At 42.8% G+C, this 17,064-nt stretch overlaps 1 protein-coding gene across 25 annotated transcripts in view; it reads right to left on the bottom strand.

Annotated features, from left to right (window-relative positions):
- LOC105473938 (armadillo repeat containing 9) overlaps positions 1-17,064 on the bottom strand; it is a 183,919-nt gene that overhangs the window by 142,054 nt on the left and 24,801 nt on the right. For all 25 annotated transcript variants that reach the window (XR_003016277.2, XR_011610113.1, XR_982588.2 and 22 more), the window contains 4 exons: positions 16,188-16,280; positions 11,982-12,006; positions 5,636-5,793; positions 180-278 (listed from right to left, as the gene is read on the bottom strand). Coding sequence is in view for 18 of the 25 variants with exons in the window: in XM_071073523.1 (XP_070929624.1) it covers positions 180-278; positions 5,636-5,793; positions 11,982-12,006; positions 16,188-16,280 (375 nt within the window). In the remaining 7 variants the exon portion in view is untranslated. The remainder of the gene's footprint in view (positions 1-179; positions 279-5,635; positions 5,794-11,981; positions 12,007-16,187; positions 16,281-17,064) is intronic.

Here is a 17,064-nt window from a genome sequence, read left to right as displayed (position 1 = left end):
CTTTCAGCTGTACCTTCTTCCAAAACAGACTTATTTTCCTTCTAGAAGTTTCTAGACTTCCAAAGGCAACTTAAATGCAGTCTTTGGCATGTTATTTTCTCATGCTATTTTTAAAGTTACATTCTTTTTAAACTGGGGGGATAGACCACAGGCACCCTGCCCTGAGCGCAGAGCCTCACCGTCCCAGGCCTCGTGAAGTCCACACTGTGCGCCAGGCTCTGCCGCATCTGGTTACTGAACAGGCGGACACAGACGCTCTGGAGGTACTCAGGGGTGATCTGCAAGGAGGACACAAAGACATCTGGTGACGGCATGAAATTCACCGAGGGACACCTGAAGCACGCTGGCAATTATTAGAGTGGTCTCTCAACAGCTTTCTGTAAGGCACGATGATGAGATATATAAGCTAGAAAAATACTGTAAGGCACGATGATGAGATATATAAGCTAGAAAAATAATCATTTGCTTTAACATCAGAGCTCTTGGGAGGAGAGAAAGCACCGGCCCTGACAGAACAAGGTGCTAACACACTGCAGGTGTGCTCATGAGACATCAGACGCAAATTATCTAACTCCACTTCAGCTATCTCCACTGTCATATAGAATAAACAGATCCTAAACCATTTTGGTAAATTACAAATAAATAACAAAGTCACTGGACAACCATAATGTGGGGGAAAGAGAGCCAAGCTTCATATCTGAAGATCAGGGCTCAAGTCCTGGACTCGAGAAGACCAACAGCTCTGCCTCTCGCTTTCCACACCTTTATTGTAACAGTCGCAGTGAGCAGCTAAATGAGGTCACAGATATCCCTGGCACATGACAGGTGGCTCAGCCAGTGCTTGCTGAATGAGTGATGGAAACACTTTTAATCAACTATCCAGTGCTTGACCATGTGCGGCCAAGCTGCTGTTGCCATCAATGCTGCTGGATCCTGCATTCTCCTTTAGCATCTCTTGTGCCTCTCTCACCAGCTACGAGAATTCAGGATTGACCTGCAACATCGAAAGTGGTCACCTTGGAATTTTTTTCATCTATTTTCTTTTTAGAAAAATAATGTATGCTCATTTCAACGTACAAGTACCACAACCTCTCCTGAATCCCACCCTTCCCCCACAAACCAATCCCTGCAGATAACGACTTCCACACTTTTTTTTAGGCATGATAATTGGAAAAGAGCCTCCTCTTCCGCATCTTCGTGATTCCACCAGGGGAAACTTCCACATGGCAGTAGAAGCGGCTGCTTTCCCACCCCTTGCTCATACCCTTGCATGGGAGGAAGGCCATCCCCCTGGCCTGCATGGGAAGCAGGGCTACTCCACCCCTGCGGAGCTGGAAAGGGCTGGGCCCTTTTCTCTCCTCCTGGGCCTCCTGCCTATCTGCTAGAAACTTCTGGTCTGCTTCAGCCACATAAAAGGCTCTGTCTAGCCGGGCGCGGTGGCTCATGCCTGTAATCCCAGCACTTTGGGAGGCTGAGACGGGCAGATCACGAGATCAGGAGATTGAGACCATAGTGAAACCCCGTCTCTACTGAAAATACAAAAAATTAGCCAGGCGCGGTTGCGGGCACCTGTAGTCCCAGTTACTCGGGAGGCTGAGACAGGAGAATGGCGTGAACCCGGGAGGCGGAGCTTGCAGTGAGCCGAGATCGCGCCACTGCACTCCAGACTGGGCGACAGAGCCAGACTCCGTCTCAAAAAAAAGAAAAAAAAAAAAAGGCTCTGTCCATCCTTCGGCAGAGGTCTGTCATCCCTTGTTGCACAGCTACATTTGAAGTGACTCAGAGAAAAAGGGACCGCATCCCAGGCTAGATCTCCTACATTATCCTGAGTCCATTCCTTCTGAATTCCTATAGTAAATTTCTGTAGTATTAAAATTTAAACATTCATTTTTCAGGCCTGGCGTAGTGGCTCATGCCTGTAATTCCAGCACTTTGTGAGGCTCAGGCAGGCGGATCATTTGAGCTCAGGAGCTTGAGACCTGCCTGGGTAACATAGTGAAATACCACCTCTAAAAAAAATAAAATAAAAATTAGCCAGGCATGGTGGTATACACCTGTAGTCCCAGCTACTCAGAAGGCCGAGGTGAGAGGATGACTTGAGCCTGGGAGTTCAAGACTGCAGTGAGCTGTGATTGTACCACTGCACTCCAGCCTGGACAACAGAGTGAGACCCTATCTCAAACAAATGAACAAAAAACATACCTTTTTCATCTTGTATTTTTAACCTTTCTTTCTATACTTATTCCTTTCCTACAACTAGAAACACGTTCACATATATTTCATATTAAAAACATACCTTCCCCATCTTCTACCCTAGATCTTCTTCTTCTTCTTCTTTTTTCACCCTAGATCCTTATCTATCAATCACCCTCTCAATAGCTTCTCTTTACAGCCAAGGTCCTTGAAAGAACTGCTTATGTTTGCTGTCTCAACCCACCTTCACCTTTCAATACAATGTGACCAGCTATCCACCTGCGTTCCTCCAGGGAAGCTCGCGTGGCAAGGCTCACAACCAGCGAACTTCTAAGTGTCAAAAACACTGGATGCTTTTCAGTTCTCTTCTTCTGGAGTTTTCTGTGGCTTTTGAGACTTTGGATCAAACCTTCAGTCCTGAAACTGTTTCCTCCTTTAACTTCCGAAACTGCTAGCAGAACCATTTCTCTAACAAGCCTATCTGCTCATGTCACTTTCTTGCTTGAAACAGAAGAATGAGGAAAGAAGATGGATGGCTGACCAAAAAAATAAATAAATAAATATACATATGGCCAAGAACGATACATGAAAATATACTCAGCCTCATACGTAATTAAAGAAATGTAAATTAAAATATGCAGAATGCCAAGTTTTACTTACCAAACTGAAAAAGATTTCAAAGTTTAATCCTATTCGGTGTTGCCGTGTGTTGACATTTTAGGACAAATAATTTGACAACCTCTATCAAAATGCTCATGCCCATACCTTTGCCCTAGCAATTCCACTTTTAAAATTTTATCGGCCGGGCGCGGTGGCTCAAGCCTGTAATCCCAGCACTTTGGGAGGCCGAGGCGGGTGGATCACGAGGTCAGGAGATCGAGACTATCCTGGCTAACATGGTGAAACCCCGTCTCTACTAAAAATACAGAAAACTAGCCGGGCGTGGTGGCGGGCACCTGTAGTCTCAGCTACTTGGGAGGCTGAGGCGGGAGAATGGCGTGAACCCGGGAGGCGGAGCTTGCAGTGAGCCGAGATCACGCCACTGCACTCCAGCCTGGGAGACACAGCGAGACTCCGTCTAAAAAAAAAAAAAAAAAAAAAAAAATTTTATCAAGATGCTGAAGTGGGTGGATCACGAGGTCAGGAGATCGAGATCATCCTGGCTAACACTGTGAAACCCCGTCCCTACTAAAAATACAAAAAAATTAGCCAGGCATGGTGGCGGGCGCCTGTAGTCCCAGCTACTCGGGAGGCTGAGGCAGGAGAATGGCGTGAACCCAGGAGGCGGAGCTTGCAGTGAGCGGAGATCGTGCCACTGCACTCCAGACTGGGCGACAGAGTGAGACTCCGTCTCAAAAAAAAAAATTTTTTTTTTAATCAAGATGTACAGTATACACAAGGATGTCCACTGCAACATTTTTTGTTATAGCAAACAAAAAAACAAAAAATCCAAATGTTCATCACCAGAGATCTGATAATGATTCACCCTTATAATGGAATTGTATAAAAGAATTAAAAAGAATGAGGTGGATCTGGTCATGTGGAAAGATCTCCAAGATGTATCGAAAGAGAAATAGCAAGTTTCAGAAGAGTAATGAATCATATGATCCCAACTAAGTGTACAAATGCTGTACATGTGTGTGTACACACACACACACACACACATGCAGAGAACTGTTCTAAAATAATATACAAGACAATGCCAGTCTTGAACATCAATAAGGAAATGAATCTACAGCATGTGGTGAAGGAGCTTTTGTTCCTTACTATACGCTTCTCTGAATCGTTTCAATCTTTTACTATGAGAACGCGGTTATCTTACATTAAAAAGGTTAGTAAAGAGTCCAGCTTTCCTCCTCTGACCCATCTTTTTTTAAATTAAATTAAATTTATTTATTTGAGACATAGTTCCACTCTGTCACCCAGGCTATAGTGCAATCTTGGCTCACTGCAACCTCTGCCAGCCGGGTTCAAGAGATCCTCCTGCCTCAGCCTCCTGAGTAGCTGGGATTACAGATGTGCTCCACTACACCTAGCAAATTTCTGTATTTTTAGTAGAGATGGTGTTTCGCCATGTTGGCCAGGGCTCTGGTCTTGAACTCCTGATCTCAGATGATCTGCCCGCCTTGGCCTCCCAAAGTGCTGAGATTACAGGTGTGAGACACCATGCCTGGCTAATTTTATTTTTAATTGTATATTTTTAGTGACAGAGGTCTCACCATGTTGACCAGAGTGGTCTCAAACTTCTGGCCTCAAGTGATCCTCCCACTTCAGCCTTCCAAAGTGCTGGGATTACAAGTGTGAGCCACTGTGCCTGGCCTGAATTATTTTTTATAACTGCAGTGTGAATCTACAGGTACTTCAATTTTTTAAATATCTGTATGTCCACAAATAGATTTTATCGTACTTTATAAAAAGACAGGAATGAGATAAAGATGCCCATGATGACATTATTCAACAATATCCCACAGGCCATAGCCAATGTACTAAGAAAAGTCACGATAAATTTTAAAAGCAAAACACAAATATTATTTGATAACATGACTGTCAATCTAGAATACAGAAGAATCAATTAAAAAAACTCAAGATTAATGGGATTTAGAAAGGTAGCTGGATATGAAACCAATATTAGAAAATCAGTGGCTTTCCTATGTGACAGCAGGACATGTCCCCCTCATTTTTTTGCCAGCACATATTTTTCTGTCGCCAGACTTATCCTTTGCTAATATTAAAAAGGTAGACGCTGGGTGCGATGGCTCACACCTGTAATCCCAGCACTTTGGGAGGCCAAGGTGGGAGGATCACTTGAACCCACGTGTTCAAAATCAGCCTGGGCAACAAAGCAAGACCATGTCTCAATTTTTTGAAAAATATTTTCTCAAAAAAGGGCCAGACGCAGTGGCTCACACCTGTAATACCAGCACTTTGGGAGGCCAACGCTGGCAGATTACCTGAGGTCAGGAGTTCGAGACCAGCCTGACCAACATGGAGAAACCCCATCTCTACTAAAAATATAAAATTAGCTGGGTGTGGTGGCGCATGCCTGTAATCCCAGTTACTTGGGAGGCTGAGGCAGGAGAATCACTTGAATCTGGGAGGTGGAGGTTGCAGTGAGCTGAGATCATGCCACTGCACTCTAACCTGGGCAACAAGAGCAAAACTCCATCTAAAAAAAAAAAAAAAAGAATAAGGTAGAGAAATAAAGATATAGCAGACAGTATGTTAAGAAAAATGGATAAAACACTGCAAGAAGCTTGATAAAAACAGTAAAAAATATCGGCCTTATCTTCTTCATGCATGTTGGCTTTTGGAAACAGAGTGGCAGGTGCCAATGGCTTGGAATGGAGAGAGGCAGACTCCATCTGCCATATCAACATAGTCCATGCCCATAAGCCTTCTTCATTGCCAAACAGACATACACACAATTGGGGCTCTTCCTTACCATCTTGCCGCTGACTGTGGCCTCTAGAGAATCCACCAGTTCTGCTGTGACTCCAATAAGATTGTGGTAGTCGGCCTGGATCTTATTGTACCGTTTGAGGTATGTCATTGACCTACGTTCAGCTTCAACCAGCTGCTGGTGGAGCTGCTGCAACATTTCTAGGAAGACAGTTTATATTAAAATAAAACAAACAACATCAATACAAATCCACAATATGAAAAATAATTGTATTCTTCTCAAAGAACTACCATACTTACTGTCAGAATGTTTTGTTGTAACAATAAACTTGACACCATTTGTGTTTCACACTTACTTCTATTTTATGCCACATTTATTTACATAGTGCTGTAACCAACTGACTTAAAATTTCCTTTTCAGGAAGTTCAACTCAATCCTCACTGGGTTTCCTAAGAAAATCGATTCCCTTGACTGAACCTCATGCAATTTCTTTTAGTTCTTCTATGTCTAAGAAAATAAACGTTTCTAGGGCTGGTGGTGGCTCACGCCTGTAATCCCAACACTTTGGGAGGCCAAGGTGGGCAGATTCCTTGAGGCCAGGAGTTGGAAACCAGCCTGGGCAACATGGTGAATCCCCATCTCTACTAAAAAAATACAAAAATTTGCCAGGCATGGTGGTGCTCGCCTATAATCCCAACTACTTAGGAGGCTGAGGCATGAGAATCACTTGAACCTGGGAGACAGCAGTTACAGTGAGCCAAGATCCTGCCACTGTCCTCCAGCCTGGGCAACTGGGCAACAGAGCGAGACTTTGTCTCAAAAAAAAAGAAAAGAAATGTTTTATTCTATACTGAGCTCACAAAATGCCTAAATCAAACCTGTGTCTTTTTCTCTGTTTTTGTATTATGAAGTCATCTGGGGGACAATTCATATCTGCAGGACACTTTATTTTAAATAAAATTTTGGACTACTTGACTCATGCTAGGAAAAATAAGAATGCAGAAGAGATTCCATCATTCTGCCAGTTTGGTAAAGCATAAAACCACTCCCACCAGGCCTTAGAGCAGGTAGCTTGGAAGGCTCTAGGATTGTCAGCTCGGAAGCCCCCCGTGGGCAGCCCTAAAGACACTGAAGCCAAGCCGCCCTGGTCTCGGCAGAAACAGGCAAATCCCCATCGGTGTTAGCACTTCTTTGCCCACACCACCTGCCCTCTTTCTTGAAGGACATTTTAGACGAAAGGAGGTAGCACTGCCCCAAACCACAAGCCTGGCCAACATGGGGAAACCCGTCTCTACCAAACAAACAAAAATTAGCAGGCATGGTGGTGCACTCTCTTAATCCCAGCTACTCGGGAGGCTGAGGCAGGACAATTGCTTGAACCCGGGAGGAGGAGGTTGCAGTGAGCCAAGATCATGCCACTGCACTCCAGGCTGGGGCGACCAAGCCAGACTTCGTCTCAAAAAAAAAAAAAAAAAAAAAAATTGTTTCAGATGGGGCATGGCGGCTTCATACCTATAATCCCAGCACTTTGGGAAGCCGAGGCGGGTGAATTGCTTGAAGCCAGGAGTTCGAGACCAGCCTGGCCAACATGGTGAAACCCCATTTCTACTAAAAGTACAAAAATTAGCTGGGCATGGTGGCACGCCCCTGTAATCCCAGCTACTCGGGTGGCTGAGGCACTAGAATGGCATGAACCCAGGAGGCAGAGGTTGCAGTGAGCCAAGATCATGCCACTGCACTCCAGCCGGGGCAACAGAGCTGTCTCAAAGAAGTAAATAAATACAAATAAAGTTTTTCATATATATGCATAGTTCAAAATTAGATAAGCTAAAACTTCCAAAGATGAAAATTCTACAGAATAGTATTCATAATCCCATATTGCAGTAGTAAGTATTGGAGAACATCTATGCAAACTTTCTCAACACAGACCAAATGGTACATGATGGATCGAGTACCAAAACCCATTAGCTAGGCTCAATGATCTCCCAAACCACCCATGGGAATGTCCCCAAAGCAGCCCCTCTGGACTGCACAAAGGAACCCTTTCCCCTAGAAGCTCATTCTGCAATTTACTAAACAGAGAGAGATTATCTGTGGAACTTTTGCCTTGGGAACCGAGAATCAGAATTTACGACAATTTCAAAGTGTGGCACATCTCAGGGATAAAAGGCCAAACTGCCTGCAGCCTACTGGAAACAGAGAAGCAGGTAATAGGGCTGAAATGTTTGTGACCATTTTCAAATACAGTCAGCACTCCATATCCATGGGTACTGCATCTGTGGATTCAACCACCTCAGGTCAACAATATTCGGGGGAAAAAGCACCTGTACTGAACACATACAGACTTTTTTTTCATATCATTTTCATGTCATAAACAAAACGGTATAACAACAATATACACAGCATTTACACTGCATTAGGTATAGGTAATCCAGAGATGATTTAAGGTATATGGGAGGACGTGTGTAGGTTGTATGCAAATACCATGCCATTTTATATAAAGGACTTGAGCATCTCTGGACTTTGGTTATCTGTGGGGGTCCTGGAAGCAATCCCTATAGAAGCTGAGGGACAACTGTATACTCTTTAGGAGGACAGCCTGCTACCTAGAGACATCACCTCGCAGATACTTTAACTAGCTACAAACAAGACCTGTCCATGACTATAAGCTACTTGGGTGACAGCTCAAACACATCAGCTTTATTTCAGAGCATTAAACAGGACTTTCTATTTTCCCTGTCAAAAGTTTTATGAGACAAGAACAGCTAAGCCAAGATGCCTTGCCATGCAAGACCTCAACTTCCTCTTCTTTTTTTTTTTTTTTTTTTTTGAGATGGAGTCTGGCTTTGTCACCATGCCAGACTTTGGTGCAATCATAGCTCGCTGCAACTCCTGGGCTCAAACCATTCTCCCATCTCAGCCTCCTGAGTAGCTGGGACTTCAGATGGGCATCGTCGCACTTGGTTAATTTTTTTTTAGTTTTTGTAGCAATAGGGTCTCACCATGTTGGCCAGGCTGGTCACAAACTCCTGGCCTCAAGCTATCCTCCCACCTCAGCCTCCCACAGTGCTGGGATTACAGGCATGAGCCACCACGCCTAGTGGCAAGACCTCAACTTTTAATGGAGATGTCTTATTATAACCTTTATGTTATTTTAATAAAACCATGTTAGTCATGCTAGTGAAATTTACTGAGACTCTTCATATCCCAAACTACTGACATAACAGTGATGTAAATATCTCCCCTGTCACTGAGACTTTCTTTTTTAACCTTTCTACTTCACTTAGGGCACTGCATTTTTTTTTTAAGGGTAAATGAGATTTTAATTGGCTGCTCAAGACAAAATGATCAACTTTTAAATATTGAATTGTTTTTCTCACCCACTGTGAAAAGCTAAAATTAACCCCTGTCTTTATAATGATATACTCTTTCCTGTTTTTATTCAGATAAAAATTATCTCTTTGCTACTTTGCTAATCCACAGATACTGGATGAAGAAAGTTACAATATAACTTATGAATATGAGTCATTATTTTTTAAAATACTGTTTAGGGCTCCAAACTCCAGAAAAATGATCAACTGCTCATTTTCTGAAAGGGTTGAATCAATTCATGCTAGAAATGCCAAAAGATACTATTTCTGTATCCTTTTTAAGTGACTAGGTAAAAATAATAATCCGATGTTACTATATAGTCAACCTGTTTTTATTCCATACAACATTTCAAACGTAATTCCTTTTGAGAGAAGTTTCTGCTGCAAGTACCTTTCTTTCCTTCTTTAAAAGCTTATGGCAATCTCACTTTAGGCATGAAAACTTCCTATCAAGATACACAGAACAATGATATCACGTAACCACTTCATTTAAAACAATGCCTGAGTCTAGAATTAAATTAAACTGGGGGCATGTCTGTGCCTTTGGTTACTGCAGCCTTAGCTGCAGGATGAAGAGACAAGGGGGTGACAAATGACTCTCATGCCTGGGCCCCAAATACGAATCTCCAGTCTCCATAGCAACACCGCATTACAGAGTTCACTCCGCCACAGACGCACTTTGCTTGTGAGACTCAAATCCACAGCCATTCTGCTTGGCTTCCAGAAAACTCAGTTAAAATCAACCCTAAAGAAGGCTTAAAAACTGGTCTCCTTACTGAAATTCCAACATTAAAAACCTGTAGAGAAACACAGCTCTTTTATTTGCATTCCCCTTCCCATGTTTATTTGATCTGCAAAACTGGGCCACTTATCAGATGGACATAATGCTCCCAGAAAAAAGCTGTGCTCAAAAATGCAGTGTATGCTAGCGGCACACGAGCGGCAGAAACTCAGGAACCAGGGAGAGTCTCTCACCACCTTCCCGCCCCCCCCAGCCTGGGAGTCCAAAGGCTAGTTCAGAACAGCGACCTGGCAGATTCAACTAACAACTAAGGCGGTTCTCTAGGGTCCAGGGATGCAGAGTGTGGTGGCGGTTTTAAAATGCCTGCAGTCTTTGACACAACCTCCTTCCCATCAAGAAGAGGAATGTAATCTTTCTCTGAAGGTGAGGGGCCCTAAGTAATTCACTTGCATGAAACAGAATGCAGTAGAAATGACTGACTTCCTTCAGAGGCTGGGTTAGAAAAAGTGATACAGCTTCCTCCTGGCTCTCTCTGGGGACATTCATCCTTGGAACCCAGGCAACATGCCTGGAGGAAGCCCAGGCCACAAGGAAAGGCCACAGAGGTGTTCTCGTCAAGGGCCCCTGCTGAGACCCCAGGTGACAGCCAGCACCGACCACCACTCTGCGTGTGAGTGCCTGGAGTTGGCCCCACCCCACTCCACCTGACTGCACAGGAGAGCCATGCTGAGGGAGAACAGCTTCACTGAGCCCACAGCTCCCAGACCATGCAGGCTCATCACCACCATCGTAAGTGAATGTCGTTGTTTTGTGCCACCAAGTCGGGATGGTCTGTCAGGCAGTAATGGAACAGTAGGCTGAGGTGCATTTCCAGGAGCTGCAGGGCGAGATCCAAATTCCCAGCCCAGTTGAAGATACTAGCTGTGTTGGATGTGAGCAAACTGGCCCGCAATGCACCCTGGCCAAGGCCTGGGCCCAGGTTAGAACTGAGAGAGCGGCCTGCAGGGCTGAGGATGCAGACTGGGACTCTTCCTCCACATACTGTGCTGGGGACAGGGCAACCTTGGGGAGCTCCAAGACTCAGGGTGCTCCTGTGACCCTTGGAGCAGTCTAGGTTGATCCTGTAGGGCCACATCTGTTGCCCTGCTCCTCCATGAAGGGTCAGCAGGGCCTGTCCCCTCTGAGGGACAGAAGGGTCAGCATGGCTGGCAGAACCAGTAGCACACTTAGAAATGGCTGAGCTGGGGATGCCTGAGGCTACCAAGAGCGAAACCAAGCATCCAAAGCCTTCTCAAAGGCTGATGCTGCCAAAGCCATCTTGAGTGACAAACCCAAACCCAAGCTCTCCCTGAGGTTGATAAACCCCACTGCTCAACTGCCAACTCCCTGGTGAGCAAAGAGCTAAATAATTTACTAATTAATGCTTCCTTTCTTTAAAAGAGTTTCATTCCCTAAAAAGAAACAGGAAAAAGCAATGGCAGGAAGTTCTGAAATCCTCTCTGACATGACTCTGCTTTGAAAGGGCAAATGTGCTGGTGCATGGAACAAGATCTCCTGTAGTCACACTCCACCTGCTGGGAACTGAGGGTTATGCCATCAACATTCACCAGAAGGATGACACGCCATCACAGGCCCTTCCCAGCATCATCATTTAAGCAGCTTTCAAAATGTAGTATCAAAGGCAAAATTGAGGCACAGTGCCCCAGCTGTGGCCACCAACTTCATATTAACTATACTTTTTCTCACCTTACTCAAAAGTGAATAGTTCTGGTAAAAATGATTGACCATGGAAAAATAACACTTTATGCTACAAACTGAAGGCTGGAATTCCTACTTTGGAATGGAAAATGCTTGATAAGAATGGGCACTCCATATGTCTTCAAAGACCCCAGTTGACTAGTTCAAGGTAAAAGTTAAACATATTAAAATAATTAACATTAATTAAATTAAAAGAATTCTCTCCTTATCCATGCCGCCCTATGCCTTCTAGGGAAAATGTGTTGCTGTTGCAGTTACTTCCCTTTGGGACATTATTGGATTCTCTTCATTTCCGCAAGGCTTAGCTATCTGATATATAAGGCGAAGATAACAATACTGGCCCTCCTGAAAATGGGCCTCAAGGAACTGCAGATCAATATGACTGCAAAGCCTTTCATAAATATTTAAACTCTTAAAGCCAAAATCATGAATTCTCTCCATCTTTGCACCGATTTTACTACTTAAAACCTGAACTGGTAAAGTTGTTTTTAGACAAATTTAAATCTAGATGATTTACCTTTGTTACTTTGTCCATTCTCCTTCTGGGATGAAAAAGAAGTTCAGGAAAACAGGCATTCAGGGAACAGTACTTGGGGTATCGGACTTCCTGTGGCCAATGTGAGAAAGCACCTCAGCATGGTGAAACAGAGTTCTCGGGCCGGGAGGGCCAGCTCCACCTGTTGCTATAAATAGCTAAGCAACTTCTCCATACTCACCGGACTCACTCCCAAACAAGTCCTCTTCTCCCCATCTCAATTATCACTGTCTGAATTCAAGTCTTGCACTATTTCAAAAGCCTCCTATCCCCTTCCTATCCCCTTCCAAAGGCCTTCCCGACTGCTACCAAGCCATTCTACTAAAAATGGAAATGTGATTTTATACATACTTCAACTCTAACTTCAATTGAAAGCTTGATCCTAAGGAAACTGATATTGAGGTGAAAACAGCATAGCACAGTGTTGCTAAGACCACGGACACTGGAGCCAGACTGCCTGGGTTCAAATCTCAGCTCCCACATGTCTGGCTGCATGACTGAAGGCAGTTACTTAACATGTTTCTTTTCCCTTAATTTGTCTTAAACTTTTCCTCAATTTTTTGGTAACAGCTTTATTCACATACTGTACAATTCACCTATTTAAAGTGTACCTTTCAGGCCAGGCGTGGTGGCTCACGCCTGTAATCCCAGCACTTTGGGAGGCCGAGGCGGGTGGATTACCAGGTCAGGAGATTGAGACCATCCTGGCTAACATGGTGAAACCCCGTCTCTACAAAAATACAAAAAATTAGCCGGGCACAGTGGCTCACGCCTGTAATCCCAACACTTTGGGAGGCTGAGGCTGATGGATCACAAGGTCAGGAGACTGAGACCATCCTGGCTAACATGGCGAAAACCCATCTGCACTGGGAAAAAAAAAAAAAAATTAGCCAGGCGTGGTGGCAGGAGCCTGTCGCCCCAGCTACTCAGGAGGCTGAGGCAGGAGAATGGCGTGAACCTGGGAGGCGAAGCTTGCAATGAGTGGATATCGCGCCACTGCACTCCAGCCTGGGCTACAGAGTGAGACTCCGTCTCAAAAAAAGAAAAAATGCAAAAATTAGCCAGGTGTGGTGGCAGGTGCCTGTAATCCCAGTTACTTGGGAGGCTGAGGCAGGAGAATCACTTGAACCCAGGAGGTGGAGTTTGCAGTGAGCCGAGATCGTGCCATTTCACTCCAGCCTGGGGGACAAGAGCAAAACTCTGACTCAATAAATAAACAAATAAATATTTCAGTGGTTTTCAGTGTTTTCAGAGTTGTGCAACCATCACTACAATCAATTTTGGAACATTTTCATCATCCTCCAAAAGAAACCCTGTACTCACTGGCAGTTACTCCCATTTTCCCTGCTCTCCCCAGCCCCTGGCAACCACTGATTTACTTTCTGTCTTTCCAGATTTGCCTCTTTTGGACATGTTATGAATAGAGTCATATAATACCTGGTCCCTGCCACTGGCTTCTTTCAGTGAGCATAACACTTTCAAGGATCATTCATGTTACAGCATGAATCAGTGCTTCATTCCTTTTTACAGCTGGATAATATCAAATGATATTCCATCATTTGGGTAACACCACTGTTTGTTTATCCATTCATAAGACGATAGACATTTGGGTTGTTTGCATTTTTTGGTTATTATGAATGTTACTATGAACATTTGTGTACACATTGTTGTGTGGACATATGTATGTTTTCATTTCTCTTGGGTATATAGCTAGGACTCCAATTCCTGGGTCATGTGGTAACTCTGTTTAAACCTCTGAGGGAACTCAACCTGCTTTTGAAGGCTATTTAATGATATGGGACGATGTTCTCTTCCTTTGATAAAAATACATAGAAATATACGCACACATACATTTACCTACATTTATTACAATTTGGGGGTATGTCTGTATCAAATACATTTCTGTACTTTCCAAACTTTGTATAAGTAATACAGTTGATTTTATAATCAGGAAGTAAAAAGTGATTTTTTGCAACACAACTATTCTCCTGCTTAAAAGGCTTCAAAGGCTCCTTATTCCTTATAGGACTTTGCATAAACCTTTATGACCTAGGCCTTGCCTAGTCTCTGAGTTTGCCTACGTCAATACTCTGCTCCAGCAATATTAAATTATTTTAGTTTCCCAGGTACTGTCTCAGTGCCTTTGCACAGGCTGTTTCCTCTACCTGTAATTCCCATCCCTCCTGTGTTTGCCTCACAGACTCCATTTTATTGTCCAAAGCTCCAATTTGGCTAAGAGAATTACACCATGGCCTTTTCTTTATATCCCTAAATCCTAGAGCAATATTTGACTCATAGCAGAAGCTTAATGTATTGAACTGAACTGCAAATATTTTCATGTAACAAGGAAAATATTAGAATGTTATTTATAGTGACCTGCTATATTTCAGCATATGCTTCAAAGCATGTAGAACAGGATGAAAGGTGACAAGTACTTAAAAACTCTAATGCCAATAGCTAACAGTTATCAAGCACTTACTATATACTGGACTGTTTCATACAAGTTATATGTATTAACTCAATCTTCATAATCTTCCTATAAAATAGGTACTATGATTTTTTTTTATTCTTATTTTTTTGAGACAGGGTGTCACTATGTTGCCCAGGCTGAAGTTCAATGGCACGATCACAGCTCAATGCAGCCTCAACTTCCCGGGCTCAGGTGATTTGCCCACTTCAGTCTCCCCCAAATAGCTGGGACCACAGTCATGTGGACGCTACCAGGCTCAGCTAACTTTTTGTACTTTTTGCAGAGATGGGATTTCGCCATGCTGCCCACGCTGGGCTCAAACTCCTGGGCTCAAGTGATCCTCCCGCCTTAGCCTCCCAAAGTGCTGGGATTGTAGGCGTGAGTCACAGGGCCCAGTAAGCTACTGTTTTGAATATACTAATATATTATTAATATAACTAATATGATTTACCATGTAAATCATTTTGATTAGATTCTTAACATATTGGCACCCATAATTATTAAGCTGAGCTACTCTGGGCACACTGCCTATGGGGTAGCCCTGCTCCAAGAGGAGCAGTATCAAAAAAAAAAAAAAAATTAAGCCGAGAAACACTTTTTAAAGGCATGTTCAAATAATTATAAGTCAAATTGAAAAAGTTCTAGTTTCATTGAAAACCACTGTATATGAAACTCTAGGAAGAAAAAGGATTGGATACGCCAACATCATGGTATGTAGGTAAAGAGAAGAATTTAAACAAAAGCCTTAAGGATACAAAGGCAGAGAGGAGAGCTGTAGATCAGTCTGTTTGGCTCAGGCCAGGCTAAGGAATCTAAAGACGGGCAACAGGGAAGGCTTAGGAAGCTCAAGAAGAAAAGCAGCATAGAATCCTAGTGACAAAAAAACCTCAATTAGGTCAAGAAAGTCAAATGCTTTGGAGTTAGAAACGAAGCAGAAGGTATTATGTGGCAAAGTAGCCTATATTTTTCATGAAATAAAACAAAACAATCACCAATTTTATGATTCAAAACATTATATTCTTGTTATGAAATAACTTTGGATACATTTTTCTTCCGAATAAAAGGAGACACTTGTCTTTAGAGACTAATAACCTTTGGGAAACGAGTCTTCCATGGGTTGGGTGACCTCATGTTCTGCTCTTCCTGAAACGGGCTCTATTTACACCTGTCACCCTGGCACTTTGTCCAGTTAGTGCCCCATTTTACTCTCAAAAGTGTCCCAGTTTGAACTGGACTGTGGTGATACTGCACAGCTCTGTACATTTGCCAAAAAGCATTAAATTGTACACCTACCATGGGTAGATTTTACACCTCAATAAAGTTATTTAAAAAGAAATCCCAATTTGAATGACAAGTTAGATTGTTACCTGATCCATATGCCATGGCCTGAAGGCCTTAAAAGTGGTTAAGTGATATTTTGCAAATGGACAATTATCCCAAGGAGTTCTTTTACAAGAAGACAAACTTTCTTTTCTACCAAGACAGCTTCTAGCCACATGACATCAAAATAAGACCTCGCCAAAAAGAAAGTCTCAGAGACCTAATGATAGAGAAGTTGATCTCTATAGGCCCTGCCACTAATGATTCTTTGATCTTGTAAATATGAAAGCAACACTATTAATTATCCCTATTTAATGAGGCAACCTAAGCCAGTGTGCTACTCTAAATAAAATCTGCTCTAAAACCATAGGTGGTCTCTATTTGCTTCAAAAGGATACATAAATTGTTAAAAGCTTTGGCGTGTTGCTGGCTTTAAATATTAAAGCTAGAAACTTTTCCAACTTCAACTTTAACTCTGGAGTCCAGGAATCCTAAAGAAAAAAACAAGGGAACAAAAACACAAACATTAGATTACTAAGTACCAACAGTATCATCAAGTTGAGGTCATTAGGCCAAAAAACCCTGCACAGTGATTGAAACCAAAAGCAAAATGTCTTGCCAGTGATGTGAGGCTGTGAAAAACAGGTTTAGGACATCTGACCAACTCATTTATAGAAGATTCAAGTGTCCACAGTAGGAAGAAAAAATAGAGTTCTTTCATAAACAGGGAAAAAATAACCCTGAACATGATTTGAATATTTCACGTGATTTAAACACAATCGTGACAAGGAACCTTATTAGGCTGCATACCAAAAATAGTTCAGTACAGTCTAGGCACGCACAGCACTGGGAGGCATAACATAAACAATTATCACTAAGTTACTGAGACTTTCCCCAAGAAAGGGACTCATTTCCACAAGCCTCATCTAGATAAGAAAAAAGGACAGAAGCTATTTTCTGCCACAAATACCCCATCATGTCAAGAATTATGATATAGTCTTAACATGATTTATCCTTTAAAAATAAATTATTTATCTCAAATAATGCTTATTAAGAAGAAAAAATTAATGACTTAAATAAGAAAAAAACATAACAAGTAACTATCTTTGTCTCAGGACAATTTTCCTTATACTCTTTATACAGAAATATCTTCTACCCAAACCAAGAAGTTCCACAAAAAAAGCAGCTAAGCCACTAAAAATGCATACCCACCATCCTTTTGGATGCTGCCCCATGGCCCTTGGACCTTTCCATCCTTCTCCACTGTCTGCCTCT

The sequence above is a fragment of the Macaca nemestrina genome, chromosome 11 (assembly GCF_043159975.1).
Source record: "Macaca nemestrina isolate mMacNem1 chromosome 11, mMacNem.hap1, whole genome shotgun sequence".
NCBI lineage: Eukaryota > Metazoa > Chordata > Mammalia > Primates > Cercopithecidae > Macaca > Macaca nemestrina.
Note: the sequence above shows the minus strand (reverse complement) of the source record. Positions and strands in the feature narration are given on the sequence as shown.